This window comes from Mobula birostris, chromosome 9 (assembly GCF_030028105.1).
Source record: "Mobula birostris isolate sMobBir1 chromosome 9, sMobBir1.hap1, whole genome shotgun sequence".
NCBI classification, from domain to species: domain Eukaryota; kingdom Metazoa; phylum Chordata; class Chondrichthyes; order Myliobatiformes; family Myliobatidae; genus Mobula; species Mobula birostris.
Window position 1 is genome coordinate 36,306,102 of NC_092378.1, and position 22,513 is coordinate 36,328,614.

The 22,513-nt window shown below is 41.8% G+C and overlaps 1 protein-coding gene across 7 annotated transcripts in view; it reads right to left on the bottom strand.

Annotated features, from left to right (window-relative positions):
• Window positions 1-22,513, bottom strand: part of bicd1a (bicaudal D homolog 1a) — a 424,408-nt gene that overhangs the window by 396,315 nt on the left and 5,580 nt on the right. Inside the window, exon 2 of one of the 7 annotated variants that reach the window (XM_072267816.1) lies at window positions 3,904-4,405. The exons of 4 other annotated variants lie outside the window; for them this stretch is intronic. In XM_072267816.1, the coding sequence (XP_072123917.1) occupies window positions 4,334-4,405 (72 nt within the window). In that variant the 3' untranslated portion in view covers window positions 3,904-4,333. Of the gene's footprint in view, window positions 1-3,903; window positions 4,524-22,513 lie in introns of those variants that run through there. 2 more of the 7 variants (XM_072267817.1, XM_072267818.1) reach the window with 2 other exon arrangements.

Sequence of the window (22,513 nt, forward strand, 5' to 3'; positions counted from 1 at the left end):
TGCCGACAAGCGTGGCGCGAAGAGAAAAGCCTCCGCATCATCTGTGGTGCATGTCACTCCCTCTGCCATCGTTTACTGCGCCACAGACAAAGAGGTAGCACTTGCTAATTATTGAGATAATCACCATTGAAAAAGGCCCTTCATCCCACCATGTCTGGCCTGCCCATCATGTAGCCATCTATACTAATCCCATTTTCCAGTACATGAGTCATTATAATGGTATCGATACTCCTGCCTCATTTCTTACAATGAATCAGCACCACAGTAAAAGGCAGCACTGAGATACAAGAGTTAAATTTCAGAACAAGGATGTTGCCTGGATTAGGAAGCATGCCTTATGAGCAAACAACAGGAATTCTGCAGATGCTGGAAATTCAAGCAACACACATCAAAGTTGCTGGTGAACGCAGCAGGCCAGGCAGCATCTGTAGGAAGAGGTGCAGTCGACGTTTCAGGCCGAGACCCTTCGTCAGGACTAACTGAAGGAAGAGTGAGTAAGGGATTTGAAAGTTGGAGGGGGAGGGGGAGATCCAAAATCTCTTATGAGAATGCCTTATGAGAATAGGTTGAGTGAACACGGCCTTTTCTCCTTGGAGCGGCGGAGGATGAGAGGTGACCTGATAGAGGTGCATAAGATGATGAGAGTCATTGATCATGTGGATAGTCAGAGGCTTCTTCCCAGGGCTGAAATGGCTAGCACGAGAGGGCATACAGTAGTTTTAAGGTGCTTGGAAGTAGGTACAGAGGAGATGTCAGGGGTAAATTGTTTATACAGTGAGTGGTGAGTTCGTGGAATGGGGTGGTAGAGGCAGAAACGATAGGATTTTATAAGAGACTCCTGGATAGGTACATGGAGCTTAGAAAATTAGAAGGCTATGGGTAACCCTAGGTAGTTCCAAGGTAAGGACATGTTCGGCACAGCTTTGTGGGCCGAAGGGCCTGTATTGTACTATAGGTTTTCTATAAGAGAGTAAGCGTGTGTTGCATTAGTCTCTTCCTTAAACAAAACTAAAATTATAGCACCAATGATCTTGGCCCAAAATATCCTCTGTCCATTTCCCTCCACAGATGTTGACTGCCTCACCGAGTTCCTCCAGCATTTTGTTTCTGTATTCTTGTATATTTATAGTGCAAATCCTTGGAAGAAGGAAGCCACATCACAAAGATTACCACTACACAAAGTAAATCCAATGTGGTTCTAAAGTGACCAAGATCCACTGGACAATCTGTGATTAATTGAAATATGCACACAATGAAACTTCACTGTTCAAGTTCAAGGATTTTCAGGAGCTAACTTCTACAAATTCCAGTAACTTAATTCAAATTTCACATGACTGTGCTTGACTAAAGCCCAAACTGCAGCCATCATTGTCAGATCAGTTGGTGCTGCATCAAACATCGCAAGCATCTGTAGCCATTGCTGCGAGATATCAGTGCATGGGTACTGGCGATTTCAGCTCCAGGTATTCTAAATGAAGTAGTAAGAAATAAAAATTTACTCTTTAGAAGGTTTGACCCTCACCCGCTGAAGACAAGACTATCGTTTTGCTGACAAATGCTGCCACATCCTCACTCATTTGAAATGAACAAGTGTGCATACTAACAACCATCCTAAGATATATTTTTTACTGCTCTTTGTTGTTAATGAATGTGTACTATGAAGTGTTCTATGTAACACAGATATATGTCATTGTAACTACAGCCCTGGGATCTCTAAAGTTACCGTGGCTGTTTAGCTAGAAGTCTGAAGAAATATTGTGTCATCGGTACACTAAGACCAGGGGATTGATTTCATCAATTAGCTGCGCAATAAAAAAATATGCTTACGTAAAAAACAAATCCAATTAACTACCAATGGATATTTGTAAGTACACTCAGCTGATAAGATAGAATAGAATAAAGACTGCTGTGAAAACAAGAGACTAAAGTGCAAGAGTGCACAAACCAAAAGTGATGAGCAAGTAGTCAGTGGAAAATCTAGATCCTATTGAAAGAGTTACGTACAGCTTTCTTCTGAATAAAAGTGTGCTGACAATATGGGCCTCTATACATATTACCTTTTGTTTCAATATTCCCAAAGAGAGAGTTTTGTTGTTTGTGATGCCCCATCAGCAGAAACTGCAGTGAAACAGGGATCTTACCGCTTTGGTCAAAGCCACTCACATTCCGTGGATTGAAGTCTGAACAACCTGTGGCTCTTGCACAACATCACCAACCAAAGTAAGCCGGATCAATCAAACACCACATTCAACCCACAGGATCAAATAGCAAAGGCCAAGCAGTCCCAGTGACATTTATCAAATTCCAGCAGCAAGCTGATCAAAGACGAGGTGTGTTCCCAGTATCACTGATCAAGTACCAAATGCCACCCAATCAACTTTCAGCTGCAGTTCCATTACCATTAATCAAGTCACAATCACTGGCCAGAGCAAGGCAGAGTTCCCCAGATTCTTACCTTCCATCCACCAGCCTCTTCCAGGAAGAATCCGGCAACAGACACATATTCCTCTCCCTCTTTCAAGGGATTGTTTCCTTTGCAACCCCCTGGTCTGCCCTTCTGTTGCATCTCTCTTTCCAGTCCCAGTGGAGCTAATCAAATGGCAACTGCAGGGTCAGCACCACCAATCAAACACACCTGCAGCACTGTAGGCCACGTGTCATCAGTTCCAACAATAGGCCCCATTTCACCAATGAAATCGCCCAGCGGAACACCAGCTTTTACTGCAGCCCTTTCGATTCTCCTGCTATTTATTGCTTTGATACTGTTTCACTGCTGGTTTGTTTTCAATTTACTAACTGATTGGTAATCTGGGTGCGAGATCAGGATTTAATTATTTCCCGACAACATTTTGACCTTAACCTGCAGGAAATATTTGTTATTTTAAGGTACAGTGTATTAGCAAATTAAAAAGGGGAAAAAAAGCTCTCAAATAAAAGTTTAGAGGTCCATATATAGGTATGATACATCTGTTACAGGGCAAAATGGGAATTAGGATGTAACTAACTTCAATAAACTAAAAACTCACAGTTCGACTACATACATATAACACCACTAATTGCAAATGCAGTGCAGGAAACTTTCAGCTTTTTATGAATTTGATGTCAAGATGGTCAGATAAAGAAGACAGTGTGAATATGAGTGATAACTTTTTGATTGTTAATTAATGATGGGTTATAATATGTAAGATATATTTACTTCCACTGCGTGCTAACTGGTTTTCACCTAACATTAATCAATGTAGTTAAAATGAGTCTTTGTACGTCAGCTGGTGCACAATCTTTATTGAACAGCTCTGGTGAAAATCCTCCTTAGAGAATAAAAAATAAGGTATTCATTAGATTTTCTAAGCATATGATGAAACATCTCACCACACACTCTTTCATCTCCATAGTATGTGAAGATGTTTAAAACTGGGCTAAAGCTTTATTGCAGGAACATCATAAGGACAGTTAATGACTTTGAAACAGGGAAAATTGGAGATGGACTCGCTAGATGGGTTATTATTCAGTTTAAGCCAGATAAAGTGACTCATGGTGGTAGGAAAGCAAAGTTTGCCCATTATTTTATATTATTCCACAAAGTTGTATTGATTAAGAAGAATGAATTGAAACTTAACAGTTGAACTGTAGTTCACCAGCATTAAAAGAGGCAGGATGATAACCTAAGTGTAGTCTCATTTCTTCCATTTTTAGTCAGACGGAAGTGATTGAAGAGGTACCTATATAACAGGCACAGAAACATCCTTCAGGCCTTGTGGACATATGGTGTTCTCCTGCTTTTATACAGAGAAGAAAACTCTTTTAGATTATGAGAAAACTCAGTCCTCGTTTATTGTCATTTAGAAATGCATGCATGCATTAAGAAATGATACAATGTTCCTCCAGAGTGATATCACAAAAAAAACAGGACAAACCAAAGACTAACACTAACAAAACCACATAATTATAACATATAGTTACAGCAGTGCAAAGCAATACCATAATTTGATAAAGAACAGACCATGGGCACGGTAACAAAAAAGTCTCAAAGTCCCGAGTTGATCAACTCCCGAGTCCCCGATAGCAGGTGGCAAAAGGGAGAAACTCCCTGCCATAAACCTCCAGGCACTGGCAACTGCCGATGCTTTGGAAGCACCCGACGACAGCCAACACTGAGTCCATCCGTCTGAAAACTTCGAGCTTCCGACCAGCCCCTCCGATACAGCCTCCCGAGCGCCATCCTCTGCCGAGCGCCTTCGACCTTGCCCCGGCTGCCGAAACAAGCAAAGCCGAGGATTCAGGGCCTTCTCCTCTGGAGATTCCAGACCACACAGTCGGCAGTGAAGCGGGCATTTCAGAAGTTTCTCCAGATGTTCCTCTGTACTCTCATGTCTGTCTCCATCAAATCAGAATTATGCACGGTCCCCTACTTGACAAATAACAGATATCACCACTGGAGTGGCTGCACGCGCTGCATCGCGCCGCCATCTTCTCTTCCTCCCATTTTAAATTCCTGTGATAAGGATTGACATTAATATCCACCTCTGGAAGAACAAAGATTATCAATTTTATGTTGTTATTAATAGGTTATCAATTTTGTGCCAATAAATTTAGCCAAACTCCATTAATTTGCTATGGTTGGGCTTTGTCGAGGATTATGATCGTTATCCACATTACAGCTCAGTTTCAGGCCCTTCCAGCCCAATCAGCCTGCACCACCCAATTATGCCCATGTGACCAATTAACCCCCATGTGGGAGGAAAGCAGAGTACCCAGAGGAAACCCACACAGTCATGGGGAGGACATACAAACTATGTACAAACAGCAATGGAATGCCATATAACATGGGACACCAACAACCAGATCTGAAAGCTGTCACCTTAGATACAGCTCCTAGGAATGATATGAAAGCGCATTTCGATGTGTAAGCTTAGTTTGGTTGGCTCTTACTTGCTACAATCTGATGTCACTCCTCCTTCTCCAGCTTGCACATTATATAAATACATTTACAATATGCCCACACACAAAGGCACCTTTCAATAACTCACTCTAAAGTGCATCAGAGTCATTTAAGTGATCTTGAATATTACTGTAGGAAACATTACATATGGCAAGCTCCCACAAACACCAGTATGTTAATACGGTGTAGTGACATTGTTTGGGGAAATATCAACCAGGGAACTGGGGAAATCCTCAGTACCAAAGGGCTGGCCACATCACACATACTGCAACACAGAGTTTCAGATGGGCCTCTTACGATCTGCACACAGACCCTTGGTAGACCACTCATTATCTTTGCAGTCTTGTTCTCTGATGTTCTTAGGAAGCACATCCTGAGCATCCTGAATGCAGTGACAACATACATGTTTAATTACCGCTGCTGGTGTGGAGGTACTTTCAACCATATTCTTCTGGTTCATGAGTGAAAGTGTTATCCACTACAACACAGCCCTGTCATCCTCATCCAACAGCGATCATGAGACAGAATCACTTCCCAGTGTAATGCAGGGTTTAGAAGAATAACTGAATTTGCCAACTTACAAGTTTATTCATTCCAGCTCAAATCATGACATAACTCTCAAGAAGTGGTAATGAACCTCCTTCAGCACATTCCATTTTAACACATTACTTTCGACCAGAACACTTCCAGTTTATTTGATGGCTGTCTGGAATCGTTAACACAGATTGCCCACAAGTGAGCTGGAAGGAATAGTTAGAGATGCAGAGCAGAACAGGTCCTAAAGTCCAATGAGCCACACCACCCAGCAACCTGCCAATTTAACCCTAACCTGATCACAGGACAGTTTACAATGACCCACTAACTTGCTAACCAGTATGTCTTTGGAACGTGGGAGGAAACCAGAGTACCCGGAGGAAGCCCACGCATTCATGGGGAGAACAGTTTTGGAACTGAACTCCAAACTCCAATGCTCAGAGCTGTAATAGTATCGGGCTAACTTCTACACTACCATGGCACCCAGTCAAAACACAGGAGGGAGACTCTTATCGTCTCGAACTACTGATAACTTCCCTAGCCACCAGCTTTACTCTTCTCCATTGTATCAGCCTGAAGCTGGAGCATAGAGTACGAAAGAATAGAAACACGCCCTTCAGCCCATCTAGACTGTGCTGAACTATTATTCTGCCTAGTTCCCTCAACCAGCACCAGGACAACTGCTTCCCACCCTCCCATCCCCCAGCACGGCTGGCAGTGCTGCTGACTCTGGTAGAATAAAAGTAGAAAGGCAGAGTAGCTTTTAAATGGTGAGATTGAAGTGTTAGTGTTCAGGAAGACTTGATATGTGACTCATTGAAAATTAATGTCAAGGTACAGAAAGCAATTAGGGAGAAAGTGGTGTGTTGGCCTTTATCATCAATATCTTTGCAATTACATAAGGCCCTGATTAAAAAGATTGAGGTGTCAAGACCGAGGGCGGAGGATGAACTGTTCCCAGCTCACTCCTCCGTGTCAGCCAAGATCCTCCACTTGTGCCCATCCTGTCTGCCTGGGTTTGACCTGTCTCCCTTTCTTCTCAGTGCTAATGTCGGGTGGCTGGTGCAGGAGTCTTGGGCCCACACTGCCAGGTTCGGGAGTAGCTGTTGTCCTGCGGCCGTTGGGCCCCTGGCTTCCCTCACCTCAGTGCTGCACTGACTCCACAGCTGTGGCCTGCAGCCGTCGGGCTCCTGGGTGCTCTTGGTGTTCACCTGGTGGAGAATCTCACCTGGTCCCTCAACACCAGCTCCATAGGCAAGAAAGCACAGCCACGTCTCTTACTTTCTGCAAAGACTGAGAAAAGTCCATCTCCCACCCCTCATCCTCACCACATTCTACAGAGATTGTATCGAGAGCATCCTGAGCAGCTGCATCACTGCCTGGTTCTGGAATTGCACCGTCTCGGATCAGAAGACCCTGCAGTGGATAATGAGGTCAGCTCAGAAGATCATCGGGGTCTCTCTTCCCGCCATTACAGACATTTACACTACACGCTGCATCTGCAAAGCTAACAGTATTGTGAAGGGCCCCATGCACCCCTCATACAAACTCTTCTCTCTCCTGCCATCGGGCAAAAGGTACTGAAGCAGTCGGGCTCTCATGACCAGACTGTGCAACAGTTTCTTCCCCCAAGCCAGCAGACTCCTTAATACCCAGAGACTAGACTGACATCTACATCATTTATTATTACATTGTAATTTGTCCTCTATTGTGCCTATTGTCTTATTATTTATTGTACTGCCCTGCACTGTTTTGTGCACTTTATGTAGTCCTGTGTAGGTCTGTAGTCTAGTGTAGCTTTTGTGTTGTCTTACATAATCTAGTGTAGCCTTGTGTTGTCTCACTTAGTCTAGTGTAGTTTTGTATTGTTTCATGTAGCACCATGGTCTTGGAGGAACGTTGTTTCATTTTTACTGTGTACTGTACCAGCAATTTATGGTCGAAAAGACAATAAAAAGCGACTTGACTTGACTTGACTTGCCTCAGCACTGAACTGTCTCCGTGGCTGTGGACTCACTTCCGGGGACTCTGCAGTTCATGTTCTGTGTGTTATTTGTTTGCTTTTTTATTATTTGCACAATTTGTTGGTTTTTTTGCACACTGGGTGCTTGTTGGTGTTTGTTGTGTGGATTCTATGCCATTTCCTTATTTTGTAGCTGCCTGCAAGAAGATGAATCTCAAGGTTGTATATGATATACTTACTTCTATAATAAATTTACTTTGATAAGACAGCATTTGGAATACTAAGGAAGCCAAGATGGATCAACTTCTCAGCCTTCTGCCTGAAGCTGCATGCAAGTTTATGTTTTTCCAAAGCTATCTACTGGAAAACCCACTAATGATGGCACCCTTAGAGATTGTGAAACTGAAGAGACAATTGGAAATCTCCCCAAGCACTTCAATCCACGTACAAGCTACAGGTCTGGAGTTTAAGAGAATACCAAAGTTAAAAGTCAAAGTGGAGTTTATTGTTGATAAGCCAAACTTTAGAATCTCTTAAGAAAGGAAAGATGTCAGTGCACTTTCCTTATGATTGCATCAATGTGCTGGACCCAGAACAGGTCATCGGATATGTTAGCAGCCAGGCATTTCAAGCTGCTGACTCTCTCCAATGCTGATTTCTCCATTGTAGACTGGTGCATGTTTTCCCTCCTCCTCCTTCCTGATGTCAACAATCAGCTCTTTAGTCTTGCTGATGGTGAGCGAGAGGCACCACTCAACCAGGTGACATATCTCACTCCAGTCAGCTGACTCATTGCCACGTGTGATTCATCCAACGACGGTAGCATTATCAGTGAGTTTGAAGATTACATTGGACCTGCACTTAGTCACACAGTCGCATGTGCATACAGAGTAGAGCAGAGGGCTTTGAGGAGCACTTGTGTTGATGGTCAGCAAGGAAGAACTGTTGCTACCAATCCTCACTGACTGAGATGTAAAAATGTTCCAAAAACAAAAGCTCAGCAAAGCCACCTTTGGAGATGTATGCAATACTTGATCAAAATTAAACTTTTGCAGTTACATATGAAGATCACATGATTTATAACTATTTAGATATGATAGTCTAGACGACCCAAAACATCGACTGCCCAGATCCCTCTACAGAGTCTGAGTTTCTCCAGTACTTTTTATGCTCCAGATCCCAGCACCTACAGTCTCAACTGCCTCCACCAGGATTATTTCTTTACAGTACAACAGCCATCTGGTATTTTTACAGAGAGAAAGAATAAAACATTCTGAAGACAGATAGTAAAAGATACCAAAGAAGAGGTCCCTATTTGGCAATGAGAAGGTGGGAAACATGCAACAAAGAACATTTACAATTATGTTGGCGAATCAAAGCAGGTTAATGGACGGTCTAGTATTTCCCAGCAGTGATTACAAGGACAGCAAGTGGCTGCCAGAAGCACGGTTAGAGAACTCTGGTGTTATTCTCATGTCTCCTACCCAATCCTCTACAGCAAGGTCTGCACTAGCAATGTGTCTATTTCAGTGACTAACTGCTGATAAATCTGTGCTCCCGATGCACTGCAGACACAGCACCCACTACTGGCAAAGCCTCAGGGGTATTCACAGCCTCAAATAAACAAACATTATCAAAGATCGACTATCCCTCTTTTGTTATTTTTAGATAATTAATGAAGGCAAATAGAACCAGCCCTATCAATTCTTAAGATAATCACAACTGGCCCGGGATGTTTTTGAGCTTATGACTCCATGGAGTCTTATCAAATACTAGAGGGTGTGGCTTTAAGGTGAGAGGAGTAAGTTTGAAGGAGATTTATGAAGCAAGTTTTGTAGTGTAGAGTGGTAGGTGCCTGGAACTTGCTGACAGGGAAGTGGGTGAAACATATATGATAAGAATGTTTGAGAGGAACTTACACATACATATGAACAGGGAATGGAGAAATATAAGCAATGTGCAGGCACATGAAATTAGTTTGGACTGACATTGTGTTAAGCACAGACATGATGGGACAAAAGGCCTGTTCCTGTGCTGTGTTTGATACACCAGGGCTGAGAAGGGAAACAGAAACTGTTTTTCGGCTGGCATAGATACAATTGTGTGAATGCTTTTCCCCTGCATTTTATTATGTCCTTCTATCCCTCAATTGTTTTGGTGCTGAGTTTGAATCTGCAGCTTCTTGCTGAGGATTCATTTCAGAGTTTATCTCTAACAATTGAACGGCCGTTCAACATTAAGTCATTATTTTGGATCTCCTCTCAATATTCTCAACTTTTTTTTTAAATCACTAAATCCCCTCATGTTTGGTGTTCTCCTATTGAATAGTTCTTCACCTTCTCTGAGGCCTTGATATCCTTCCAGAAGTAATGGATCCAAAGTTGGACATGGTTCACACTCACTAACTGGAAGTCCGAAGTGGCTCTTAGATAATTGCTGGTCTGTTCTCCAATGCCAAGGAAAATCAGGGAGTGTTCAGAATGAACTGCCAGTCCTCTAATGCTCACTTTTCACTGTGGTATGGGAAATTTAAAAAATAATCAAGGGCTCCAGGACCCCTCCCATGCCAGTCATTGTCTCTCCTCCCCACACCACCCCACCCCAAGCAAAGATATAAAAACCTGAGTAGGCTCCAGGCTCAAACACAGTATTCATCCCGCTATTACAAGACCCTTGAATGGACCTCTTATACACTAAAGATGAACTATTGATCTCTGCGTCTACCTTGCCATAGTCATTACATTCTATTTGTTTACCTGAACTGCACCTTCTCTGTAACTATAATGCTATATTCTGTATTCTGCATTTGTTTTCTTTTTTACAACCTCAATGTACCAATGTATGATCTGTCTGGAGGGTATAAAAACAAAGCTTTTCACAGTATCTCAGTACGTATGACATTAGTAAACCAACTAGCAATCTAATCATCTAACCGTGCTTCAGTTAAGGGTTTCAGCAGAGCTAGCATGTAAGGTACTGACAGAGAAACAATTTCATTCAAATGATAAAGCACAGCCGCAAACTGAGCTGAACAACAAAACCTTAGTCCACAAAGAAACTAATGAGGGATCAGTGGTGGAAAAGGTGAACAGCTTCAAGTTCCTCAGTTTCAATATCTTGGAGGATCTATCTTGGCCCCAACACATTAAGAAGGCACTCTAACTTTGTTAGGAGCTTAAGGAGTACTGTTTGCCATGAAAGACTCTTACAAATTTCTATAGATGAATGATGGAGAACATTCTGACTGGTTGCATCACAGGTGTTGTTTGGAAGCTTCAATGTATACGTGGCTGCAAGATGTTGGAGATTCAACTAACTCCATCAAGGGCACAACCACCCCCACCATTGAGGACTTCTTCAAGAGGCAGTGCCCCAAGAGGTGGGCATCTGAGACATGCCCTCTTCTCATTGCTGTAATTGTGGAGGAGGTACAGGAATGTGAAGATCCACACTCAACAATGCAAGAACAGCTTCTTCACCTCCATCATCAAATTTCCAAACAGTCCATGAACACTTCCTCATTATTCCATTTTTTTCTGCACCGCTTATTTTGGTAACTTAACAGTATTTTTATGTCTTTGCATCATGCTGCTGCCACAAAATAACAAATTTCACATCATGTACATAAGTCAAAGATAATAAATCTGATTCTGAAGATCACCGTAAAGAATCAAACAGAAAATGCTGCTCCATTTCCCTGTTATAACCTGTTTCTAATAATGCAATACTACCACTTCACTCTAACAATATAGCCACAGCCACCAATAAACAGTCTCCACTTACATTACATGGGATCCATATTACTCAGAAGCTCCTACAACGATAACATCCTTCTCACATAGCTGTCCCATCATCAATTCAACATAAAGAAAGTAAACACATTACATTATCTTAGGAATATTACTTCTCATTCTTGAAAGGTTACCAAGTTACAAGTACATAAGGCCTAAATATTTTGAGATAAACCTGTTTCTTAAATGAATATCAGATGGATGAACATCCATCCTACATAGTTCCCCAAAATGGAGCTCTATGTAGGAGAGAGGGTTAGATTTATGTTAGAAAGGTTGGCACAACATTGTGGGCCAAAAGGCCTGTACTGTGCTCTGTTAACTATGCCAAAACACTCAATGGCTTCTCCCTCCAACTTTTCTCACCACAATCCATTCCATTGCAGAAAATCCTGGCAATTCTGGACAATGTTTCTCATCCTCTGCATTCCATCTTGGCTGAACAGAGGAGCACATTTAGTAATAGACTAAGACCATTCAGCTGCTCCAAAGAGCACTACATGAAGTCATTTTTACCCTCGGCCATTAGGCTCTATAATGAGTCAAACTATAGCCAGGGAAGTGATGACTCCCCTCCTACTAGATTGTTTGAGGTAACTTTTTTTTATTCTTTCTTACTTCTCTTCTAATATTTGTATATCTGTGCACTTGTAATGCTACTGTGACTCTGTAATTTCCTTTGGAATCAATAAAGTATCTATCTATAATACTTTGGGTGGGAGCAAGCCTTTGCGGTGAATACTGAAAATTACTTTATAATGCTTAGCATTTAATATTTATGTTCAGAAATATCTCCAGCTATCCTACTAATTGCATATCCATGACTTATTGATGAATCATTATTAATTATTCTCTTGAAGGTAGGAATCTACGCTTTCAAGCTTTGCGTTCAAGTGTTTCTTTGTAGGGGCCAATGATAAATAGTACGAAGCAATTTATTTCAGTGTGTTAAATGCTCCTGCATAATTCAAAACATCAAAACCAACTGGATTAGTCAAATGAAATTAAATCAAATGCAAACTAGTGGATATGTACCTATTGGGGTAAATTTAAACATTTGGCTCTTCCACAGTAAGTAATTAAAGTAATCACGAGAATATCACCGAAACAACAATGGCAGAGTTAAATAAAAGGCATTAGAGAGACAAACAGTAATTTACCATTATTTACAAGTCATGATGAAGGGCAGACTGAAGGAATAACCACTGATAGGAAGTACTCTACACATTCAAACTTCCAGTAAAATTGCAGCTTAAGTGGGAATTTGGAAATGACTCATCATATCACTTTCATGACTAATTCCAATAAATATTACTGATATTAATATGCAAGATCCATTAAAAGCCAAATCATGTTCCAATTTGTAGAACAGATTTATACCATCGGTAACATAAGCATTGAATTTATTTTTTGAAAAACAACTGCATGAAAGAGAGTTGGTTATGTATATATTTTTATCTCAGAGCCTTACGCTTAAGGAAATTTAACCAATTTTAAACTTTTTGCTTTCCTTTCTCTTCTCCAGTATGGCTTCCCAACTTGGGGAAATGATACTCCTCAAAGATGTCTGGTTGTGTATATACAAACTCACCAAAAATTGATAAAAACCCACTTAAAATGGTGCTTGGTTAGAGGGAACTTAAGGTAAGCTGTAGACTGGACTACTACAATGCACCTAGGACCCTTGATTTAGGGAAAAATAAAATAAACCAGGGATCCAGCTTGCCACCCTGGAATCACACTGAGGGAAGGCAGGAGCGGGTTTGCAGGAATCTCATCTCCATGGTTTAATAGTTTTCAGAATCTTCACCAGCAAGCCTCAGAAGATCATTGTCTGCTGAGGCCATGTACCAAGATGGCTGATATTTTTATAACCATACCCTAGCAAAAAGCAAGGAAGGAAAGAAACAAAGAAAAATAAAAACATCATCTGTAAAAATATCAAGTATCACCTTCCTTTACATATTTTCTTTTTTGGAGAAATGCAAATATTGCTCGTCAAGAACAATGCAAATCAGAGAAACTTTGTTGCTCTGCATACAGTTGGAACAAAGCACTTTATATCATTGTGATGACATCTTTATCATTGTCTAACAACAAACCCAGCACAACAATCACCCAACCTGGAGGCTAGCCAAATATCAGCCCTTTCAAGCCAAGTTACTGATCAACTACACGTCTCATTTGACACCTTTGGTTACCAGGCCTTTCTGTAATACACCATTTAGGGAATTAGAACACTAAATATTGAGAAGCACAGAATTACTAACAAACTAAATGCAACATTATCCTTACTGAGTCTACAGATATGAAAATTAAATATTTCAATTGAACATGTTGTCAGAGCTTAATCATCTGAAGATAAATTGAGGCAATCTCATCTGTAGAATAGGTCCCAGCACCCTGGACTCTTGTGAGGAACCACCAAGCTAGGGCTGGAGGACCTGTTCACTGTGTAATGGCCCCATCAGTAAAGTGCAACTGCTTGTACATTGGACATGTGAAGACCAGGCTCTTCTTGTGATTGAAGCAATCATTTGACAACACTTACAAGGGGCTGGTGTCAGAAACATGAACTATAAAAGCCATCCAGTAGAGTTACATGAGTTACACAGCTAGGAGGGGGAAGCCATAGGAGAACTTATCAACAGTAAAGAGGACTAAGGATTCAGTACACTGGGGATGTGGAGCCAATGCCAGCAGTAAGTCATTGGAAATGCAATGCTTGTCAAAGCTAGGTTACTGGCAGCAAGGAGTTGTCTTCAAAGAGTTGATGTTCCACGTGGCAGAGATTGGGAGGCTGGTAAAATCAAGGCAGGAGATAAGGAAGGTATGCATTAGAGATGTGGCAACTGGGAACCACAGGGTGGAGGGGAATCAGATAACATGACAACAATAAATGCAGAGGTCTCGATGATAAACCACTGCAGACTTTGATGCCTGGCCTGCTGCGTTCACCAGCAACTTTGATGTGTGTTGTCTGATGAACCAAAGCAGGAGAAGCTGCAGCAGCAGCGGATGAAAAAATTCCTGAAGCTGGGTTAGCCCAGGAAGGCTTTGCTCATTCCTGGACCTGCCTTGCTCCAGATTGTCATGCAAGCAATCAGAAAACATGACAATGCACTTAAAAGTGAAAACAGTGACAAGAGCATTCATTGTATTTTGTTGGAAAGTGGAACAAAACACAAACACACACACACACACACACACACACACACAAATCAAAGGTGTTATCTTGAACAACTGCTGAAATGGCTGTGCTGGGGAGAGGAAGCTGTTCACCAGGATGGAACAGTTGTTATGAGGCAAAGCTGAGGAGGTGTGGCATACAAAGGAAAATCAACTTAATAGAGTGTAGGAGGAGAAATTAACTTGAATCTCTGGAAAACCAAGAACAACAAAGCCCATTATCTTGAGAGAACAGCCCATTATTTTCTTGAAGCCACTGGCAGTCCCACTGCGACTAAATAGGTAATTACACCTGACAATAAGTTCCAAGATTTCATCTGAGGTCTATAATAAGTCACTCAATTTCAGACCCACACGGCTCAAGTACTGACTTAGTTTCTCTCAGCTGACGTAGCATTAACTGCAACACTGCTACAAGAAGAAAGTTGGTAAAAGAAAAATAAATATGGACAATTTTCCACTCCTGTTGCTAATCACTGGTCCATCATGATTAATGAACCTGAGAGACGACTAGATTTGGTGCAATGTCCTTTAATTAAACCTGTTAACTAAGACAGAATTTCAGAGGGCTAAAAGAGGATAGGAGGAGGACCTGGCAGGAAAGGTGAAGCAAAATCCATAAGACCATAAGACATAGGAGCTGAATTAGGCCACTCAGCCCATTGAGTCTGCTCTGCCATTCCAGCATGGCTGATCCCAGATCCCACTCAACCCCATATACACCTTCCTTCTCACCATATCCTTTGATATCCTGACCAATCAGGAAACTATCAACTTTCACTTTAAATATATCCACAGACTGGGCCACCACTGCAGTCTGTGGCAGAGCATTCCACAGATTCACTACCCTGTGGCTAAAAAGTTCCCTACTTCCCTCTGTTCTAAAAGGTCACCCCTCAATTTTGAGGCTATGCCCTCCAGTTCTGGACCCACCCACCATGGGAAACATCCTCTCCATATCCGCCTTATCTAGTCCTTTCAACATTCACCAGGTTTCAATGAGATCCCCCTGCACTCTTCTATATTCCAGTGAGTACAGGCCCAAAGCTGCCAAATGCTCTTCATATGTTAACCCCTTCATTCCCAGAATCATCCTCATGAACCCCCTCAGGACTCTCTCCAATGACAACACATCCTTTCTGAGATATGGGGCCCAAAACTGTTGACAATACTCCAAGTGCAGCCTGACTAGTGTTTTATAAAGGCTCAGCATTATCACCTTGTTTTTATATTCTATTCCCCTTGAAATGAATGCCAACATTGCATTTGCCTTCTTTAGCACAGACTCAACCTGTAAATTAACCTTCTGGGAGTCTTGCATGAGGACTCCTAAGTCCCTTTGCACCTCTGATGTTTGAATTTTCTCCCCATTTAGATAATAGTCTGCACTATTGTTTCTTTTACCAAAATGCATTATCATACATTTCCCAACACTGTATTCCATCTGCCACTTTTTTTGCTCATTCTTCCAAATTTGTCTAAGTTCTTCTGCAATTGCATTGCTTCCTCAGTACTACCTACTCCTCCACCTATCTTCATATCATCTACAAACTTTGCTACAAAGCCATCAATTCCATTACCTAAATAATTGACAAACAATGTAAAAAGTAGGGGTCCCAATACTGACCCCTGAGGAACACCACTAGTCACTAGCAGCCAACCAGAAAAGGCCTCCTTTATTCCCACTTGCTGCCTCCTGTCAGCCATTCCTCTACCCATGCCAGTATCTCTCCTGTAATGCCATTGGGTTTTATCTTGTTAAGCAACCTCATGTGTGGCACCTTATCAAATGCCTTCTGAAAATCCAAGTAAATGACATCCACTGCATCTTTTTCCACCCTGCTCATTATGTCCTCAAAGAACTCTAACAGATTTGTTAGACAAGACCTCCCTTCACAGAAACCATGCTGACTTTGATTTATTTTATCATTAGTCTCCAAGTACCCTGAAACCTCATCCTTAATAATAGACTCCAAAACTTACCCAATCACTGAGGTTAGGCTAACTGGCCTATAATTTTCTTTCTTTTGCCTTCCTCCTTTCTTAAAGAGTGGAGTGACATTTGCAGTTTTCTAGTCCTCTGGAACCATGCCAGAATCAAGTGATTTGCGAAAGCTCACGACCAATGCATCTGCTATCTTTTCAGCAACCTCTTTCAGTACTCTGGGATGTATTCCATCTAGTCACGATGACTTATCCACCTTAAGACCTTTCAGGTTGCCTAGCACATTTCCCTCTGTAATAGCAATGGCAGACATTCTTGACCCCTGACACTCACGGACCTCTAGCACACTGCTCGTGCCTTCCACTGAAGACAGATGCAAAGTACTTATTTAGTCCATCTGCCATTTCTTTGTCCCCCATTACTACCTCACCAGCGTCATTTTCCAGTGGTCCAATATCAACTTTCACCTCCCTTTTACTCTTTAAATAATTTTAAAAATCTTTTAGTATCTTGCTTTATATTATTGGCTAGTTTGCCCTCATATTTCACTTTTTCCTTTCTTGTGGCTTTTTTTTGTTGTCTTTTGTTGGATTTTAAAAACTTCCCAATCATCCAACTTCCCAATCACTTTTGCTACCTTATATGCCCTTGCCTTGGCCTTTATGCAGTCCTTAACATCCATTGTCAGCCACAGTTGCCTACCCCTGCCATTTAAGAACTTCATCTGTAGGACATATCTATCCTGCACCTTGTGAACTATTCCCAGAAACTTCAGCCACCTCTGCTCTGCAGTCATCTTTGCCAGTATCCCCCTCCAATCCACCTGCGTAAGATCCTCTCTCATGCCTCTGTAATTCACTTTATTCTGTTGTGATTCTGAATCATCTGATTTATGCTTCTACCTCTCAAATCACAGTATGGGTTCTTTTACCTTAAGCTCCCTAATAAAATCTGGATTATCACACAACACCCAATCTAAGATAGTCTTTCCCCTAGTAGGCTCAAGCACAAGCTGCTCTAAAATGCCATCTCAGGGGCATTCTACAAGTTCCCTCTCTTGTGATCTGACACCAATCTGATTTTCCCAACCCCATGCATATTGAAGTCCCTCATTACAATTGTGACATTACCCTAATTACATGCCCTTTCCAGCTCCTTTTGCAATCTCAACCCCACATCTTGGCTACTATTTGGAGGGCTATATATGATTCCCATAACGGTTTTTTTTTCTCCCTTGCAGTTTCTTAACTCCACCCACAAAGATTTGGCATTCTCTGACCCTATATCACCTCTTTCTAAAGATGTAATTCCATTCCTTATCAACATTGCCACACCACCATCTTTGTCTTCCTGCCTGTCTTTTCAATCTTTTCAATACAAAGTATATCCTTTGATATTAGGCTCCCAACTATGACCTTCTTTCAGCCATGACATTAGCATCATTGAAAAGCCATCTAGATAAGCACATGGATAGGAGAGATTTAGAGGGCAATGGACCAAACACTGGCAGATGGGACTAGCTCTCTGGGCAACACACTTGACAAGGACGAGCTGGACCAGAGTTCCTGCTTCCATTCTATAAGATACTATTGCTCTAACTCTGAGAAAAACAATTAGAAAATGCAAGATCCAATGTTAAAAACATGTTACAGACAACTGTTTGCAGCTGAAACTGAGACTCAGCAACAATGTTCCCTCGAATATTATTTTACAGCTGCACCAATCAACCCTTGCTCTGAGCTGAAAATTTTTTTACACGGCTTGAAAACATTATATAAAAGATCATTCCAGCTGTGCAGCAACCAAGGGTATGTGCACAGGAGCATTTCAGTTAATGCGCAGCTACGCACTCGCATAGCTGAGAGAGAACAGTGCTCAGCAACCAATGAACCCCCAATTCCCTGCAACCAGAGCAATGCAGCAAACAACATGTTCCTCCTACAACAAAACATTTTCTTTCCATTGTTGAACTAGATGTTCTTGCCCAGTGAAGGGAGATCCTCAGTTTGGGAGCAATTCCAAAGGACTGTCTCACATTGCAGAATAACGACTGCAGGATACCCAGTTTTTCTGGTCAAGTTAAGTTCAAGTTTAATTGTCATTCCACCAAACACATGATTACAGCCAAATGAAACAGAGTCAAGGTGCAAAACACAGTAACAGTCACACACAATACAGGCCACACATAGCACATAATTACGGTAGCAGTACCACATACAGCCACAAAAATATAAATAATATAGCCCCAGGTGCCAAGGTATCATGCCCTATAGATTGATGGTGCACGGGAATTTGTCCTGGAGCCATGTTTCTACAATAACAAATACACGACAGTTTCTCATCACGACCTAATGCAACCGCAGATGGATGCAATCTGACTGAACACTGGAAGGTAGCATTGACAAGAGGGTTAGCCTCCCGCCCCCCCCAACCCGGCATGGTCGCCTGCAATGCCACACCGCCTCCAGCATCTCCTCCTCTGGGTGGCTGCAACAGGCGACTCCACAGCATGAGACCTGGTCCGCACAACAATCAAGGCCACGCAGCTCAGTGAACCAGACTTGAAGTATTCTACATTATCAATATCCAACAGGATCCTGCAATCACAAGGAAAACGCCCAAGACAATCATTTGCTCCAATTGTTGGACCACAATACACTACCTCCACGCACCCCCTTTGACCCATTCCTCCTTGACTGGCTGTAATAGGTAATACCATATGCAGTAAGTCCAGCTCCACTGCTATCAAGCAACTTGCTGATGGGGTAGACCTACAGTACTTAATATTCTTAATATTACGATCATAAAAAAGGGTAAGGGGCAATCAATCACACCTTGGTTGGACCCAGAGAGGTCGCTCCGTCTGAGCGTACAGCCATTTTACTGGACAGCATAATGGTTGTCAAGGAAACATAAAAGTACAGCAGGGATCATTGCAGATCAGCTTTGTGACTGGTACACAGAAATACCGGCTTGGGACTTGTAGGAAAGAAAGGAACACACCATTACTTGCTATCAATGAGTACAGGATGGATTGGCTAGCACAAGGGAATGGGGGTATACATGATCTTACATATGGAAAAAACAGACCAAGGACTCCAATTATTGTAGGTGCTTTTTAACAAGATTCTGAAAGTTGCCTTTTGCACAGAATCACCAAATCATCTAATCCCTCTGCGATTTCCTCCGAATCGGTATTGATTTATTGTTGAAGGTTTATAGAGGAAAGATAACCCTCAAACTTAAAGATGCAGCCTTCATTATTAAGTATTTGGCACAAAATTTGAAGGGAGAATGGACTATGTTTTGCTAGTGCATTGGAAGGTTGTGTGTTAATGATTCAACCTGATGCACCGTGAGTCATTTAATTGAATATGATTACCTAAATGCAAAAGAAAAATTCCAACCACTTTATCAGTACTCCTTTGAAATACACACTCAAGCATTAAGACATCCATTAAATTGAACTTGAGTTAGTGTTTCACTGAATCCAATATTATAATGCAACATACTGCATCCTAATGCAGTTAGACTAAACAACAATAGCAGTTATACTAAAGTGGCCATTTTTACGGAGCCAAGCTTGGAAATTGTAGCTTTGGGTATTGTACTCTTGTAGGAGAAATATAATCAAACTCCATCACTTTCTTAGCAACTGGCTGCACTTCCAGCAAATATGCTTTATCATCCCTTTTTTCTTTTCCCCAGTTTATATAACCCACATTGAAACACAGATACACAATCATCATCCTAAATCCCTCCAGTCATCTCACACTACCTCAGGAAATTAAAGCTTCCATCACAGATAGGGGAAGTTACTGGGCAAGTAGCAAGAAGCCTGGCCTATTGATCCAGAGGTGTGAGTTTGATTCATGTTATAGCAGCTGTGGCTTTTTTAAATCTAAGCAAATCTGAAACAAAAAGCTACTACCATTACAGTGACACTGAGACTACAAGAATGTCATAAAAAGCCATCCAGTCCTCTCATCTCCTCAGGGAAGGAAATCTGTGGCAGGTTCTTAACAGGGCTCTGAAGTGACCAGCCAACATTTCTGTTCATGGGGCAACGAGTGAGAGACAGCAGAAGCTAACATTCACGGCAACTTCCACATTCACATGAACATTTTTTTGGAAAAAAAACAATAGCTAAGAATCAACTGAAGGCAGAGTTAAGGAATCATGGACAGAGTACAGAAAACTGGCCTTGAATCAAGCATCCAATTTTACACGAATCCTACCCCATCATTTTATTTTCTCCACATTCTCATCTATTTCCCCCACCTTCTGCCCCCCCCATCCAAACACTGGAGCCAGTTTACAGAGGCCACATGCAAGTTCTGGATGAGGCACAGGATGAACATGCAAGCTCCACACAGACAGCACTGATGTCCACGTTGAACGCGAGTCGCTGGATCTGCAAGGCAGATGGGCCACTCAGCTGGCCTAGTTATAAAAACAAGTAATAAGATAATGGAGGTGGCCTCAGAAAAAAGAGGAACCCATCACCAAAGGAGAAGGCAGTGGCTCGGCTTGTCCTGATCAGCAGCAAAGTTAAGGAGTCTTACTTTCAATCAGCACATCACTTACTGATCGTAAGCCCTGCCTACTATGTCATTATTTACAAAAGCAAACATCCTGAAAAATGTGGCATAAATATTTGATATACTATGCCCAACATAAGGTCATACGGCAGCATAGAAACAGGCCCTTTGACCCCAGTGGTCCATATCAATCATATTCCCATCATTGCTAGACCAATTTGTCCACGTTAGGTCCATATTTCTCTAAACCTTTCCTATCCATGTACCTGTCCAAGTGTCTTTTAAATGTTGTTAATGCACCTACCTCTGGCTGCTCATTCCATGTACTGACCGCCCTTAAGGTGATTAAGTTGCCCTTCAGATTCCTATCAAATCTCTCTCGTCTCACCCTAAACCTATATCATCTGGTTCTTGATTCCCCAGCCCTGGGAAAAGGATTGCGCACGTTGGCAATCTGTGCCCATCATGATTTTATAGATCTCTACAGACAGTGAACGTGAGTTAATCAGCTGTGTAAGTGAGCCAAGGAATGATAAATGGAGTTTAAATTGGATAAGTGTGAGGTATATTTGTCTTCAAGACTCTCACAGCGAATGGGGAGTGTTGTGGAACAGAGGAACCCAAGAGCACAAGTACATTGTTCCTAAAAGTAGCATTTATGCACCCCTCATGTTCTAATGAGTAAAGTCCAAACCTGTTCAACTCTCTCCATAACTCAGTCCTTTGAGTCCTAGAAACATCCTTGTAAATCTCCTCGGCACCCTTTCCAGTTGAATACCATATTTCCTACAGCAGAGTGACCAAAATTGAAGCAGTATTTCAAACACAGCCTCACCAATACAACTGCAACATAATGTCCCAGTTTCTATGCTCAGTGCCCTGACTGGTGAAGGACAGAATGCAACAAGCCTCCATCACCCTGTCTGCCTGTGACACCAGAGAACCACATACCGGTACTCTTCCGTCTCACTGCTCAGCAACACTCCCCAGGGCCTTACCGTCCACTGTGAACGTCCTACTCTGATTTGTCTTCCCAAAGTGCAAAACCTCGCACTTATCAAAATTAAACTCCGTATGCTATTCCTTACTCAGCAGCACAGATCATTTTCAATAACATCACCTATTGTAGTGTCATCTGCAAATTTACTAACTATGCCTTGCACATTTTCATCCAAGTCATTAACATAGATGATAAATAGCAATAGGCCAAGCACCAAGCATTGGTGAACACTACTAGCCACAGTCTTCCAGTTCTGAAAGCAACCTTCTGCCCTCTGCCTACTACCAGGTGTGATATTTTCAGAATAGGATACTGTGCAACTTGGTTGTCAACAAAGCCTTAGTAAGTAACTACAATAAATTTGAAGGTGGTATAAACAACTCAGACACAGTGTATTAGTGATGGAGTGAGTAAATGAGGTGCCAGTCAAGTTAACTGTTTGGTCCTGGATGGTGTTGAAAGTTGACAGAGTGGCATTATTCCAGGAAAGTGGAGAGTATTTGATGTGTTTGATCACACTCCTGATTTATGGCTTATAGATAGTGTAAAGAATTTGGTGGAACAGGAAGCGTTATCATTTAGTACTGCTTACTCAGTCTCCAGACTGCTCT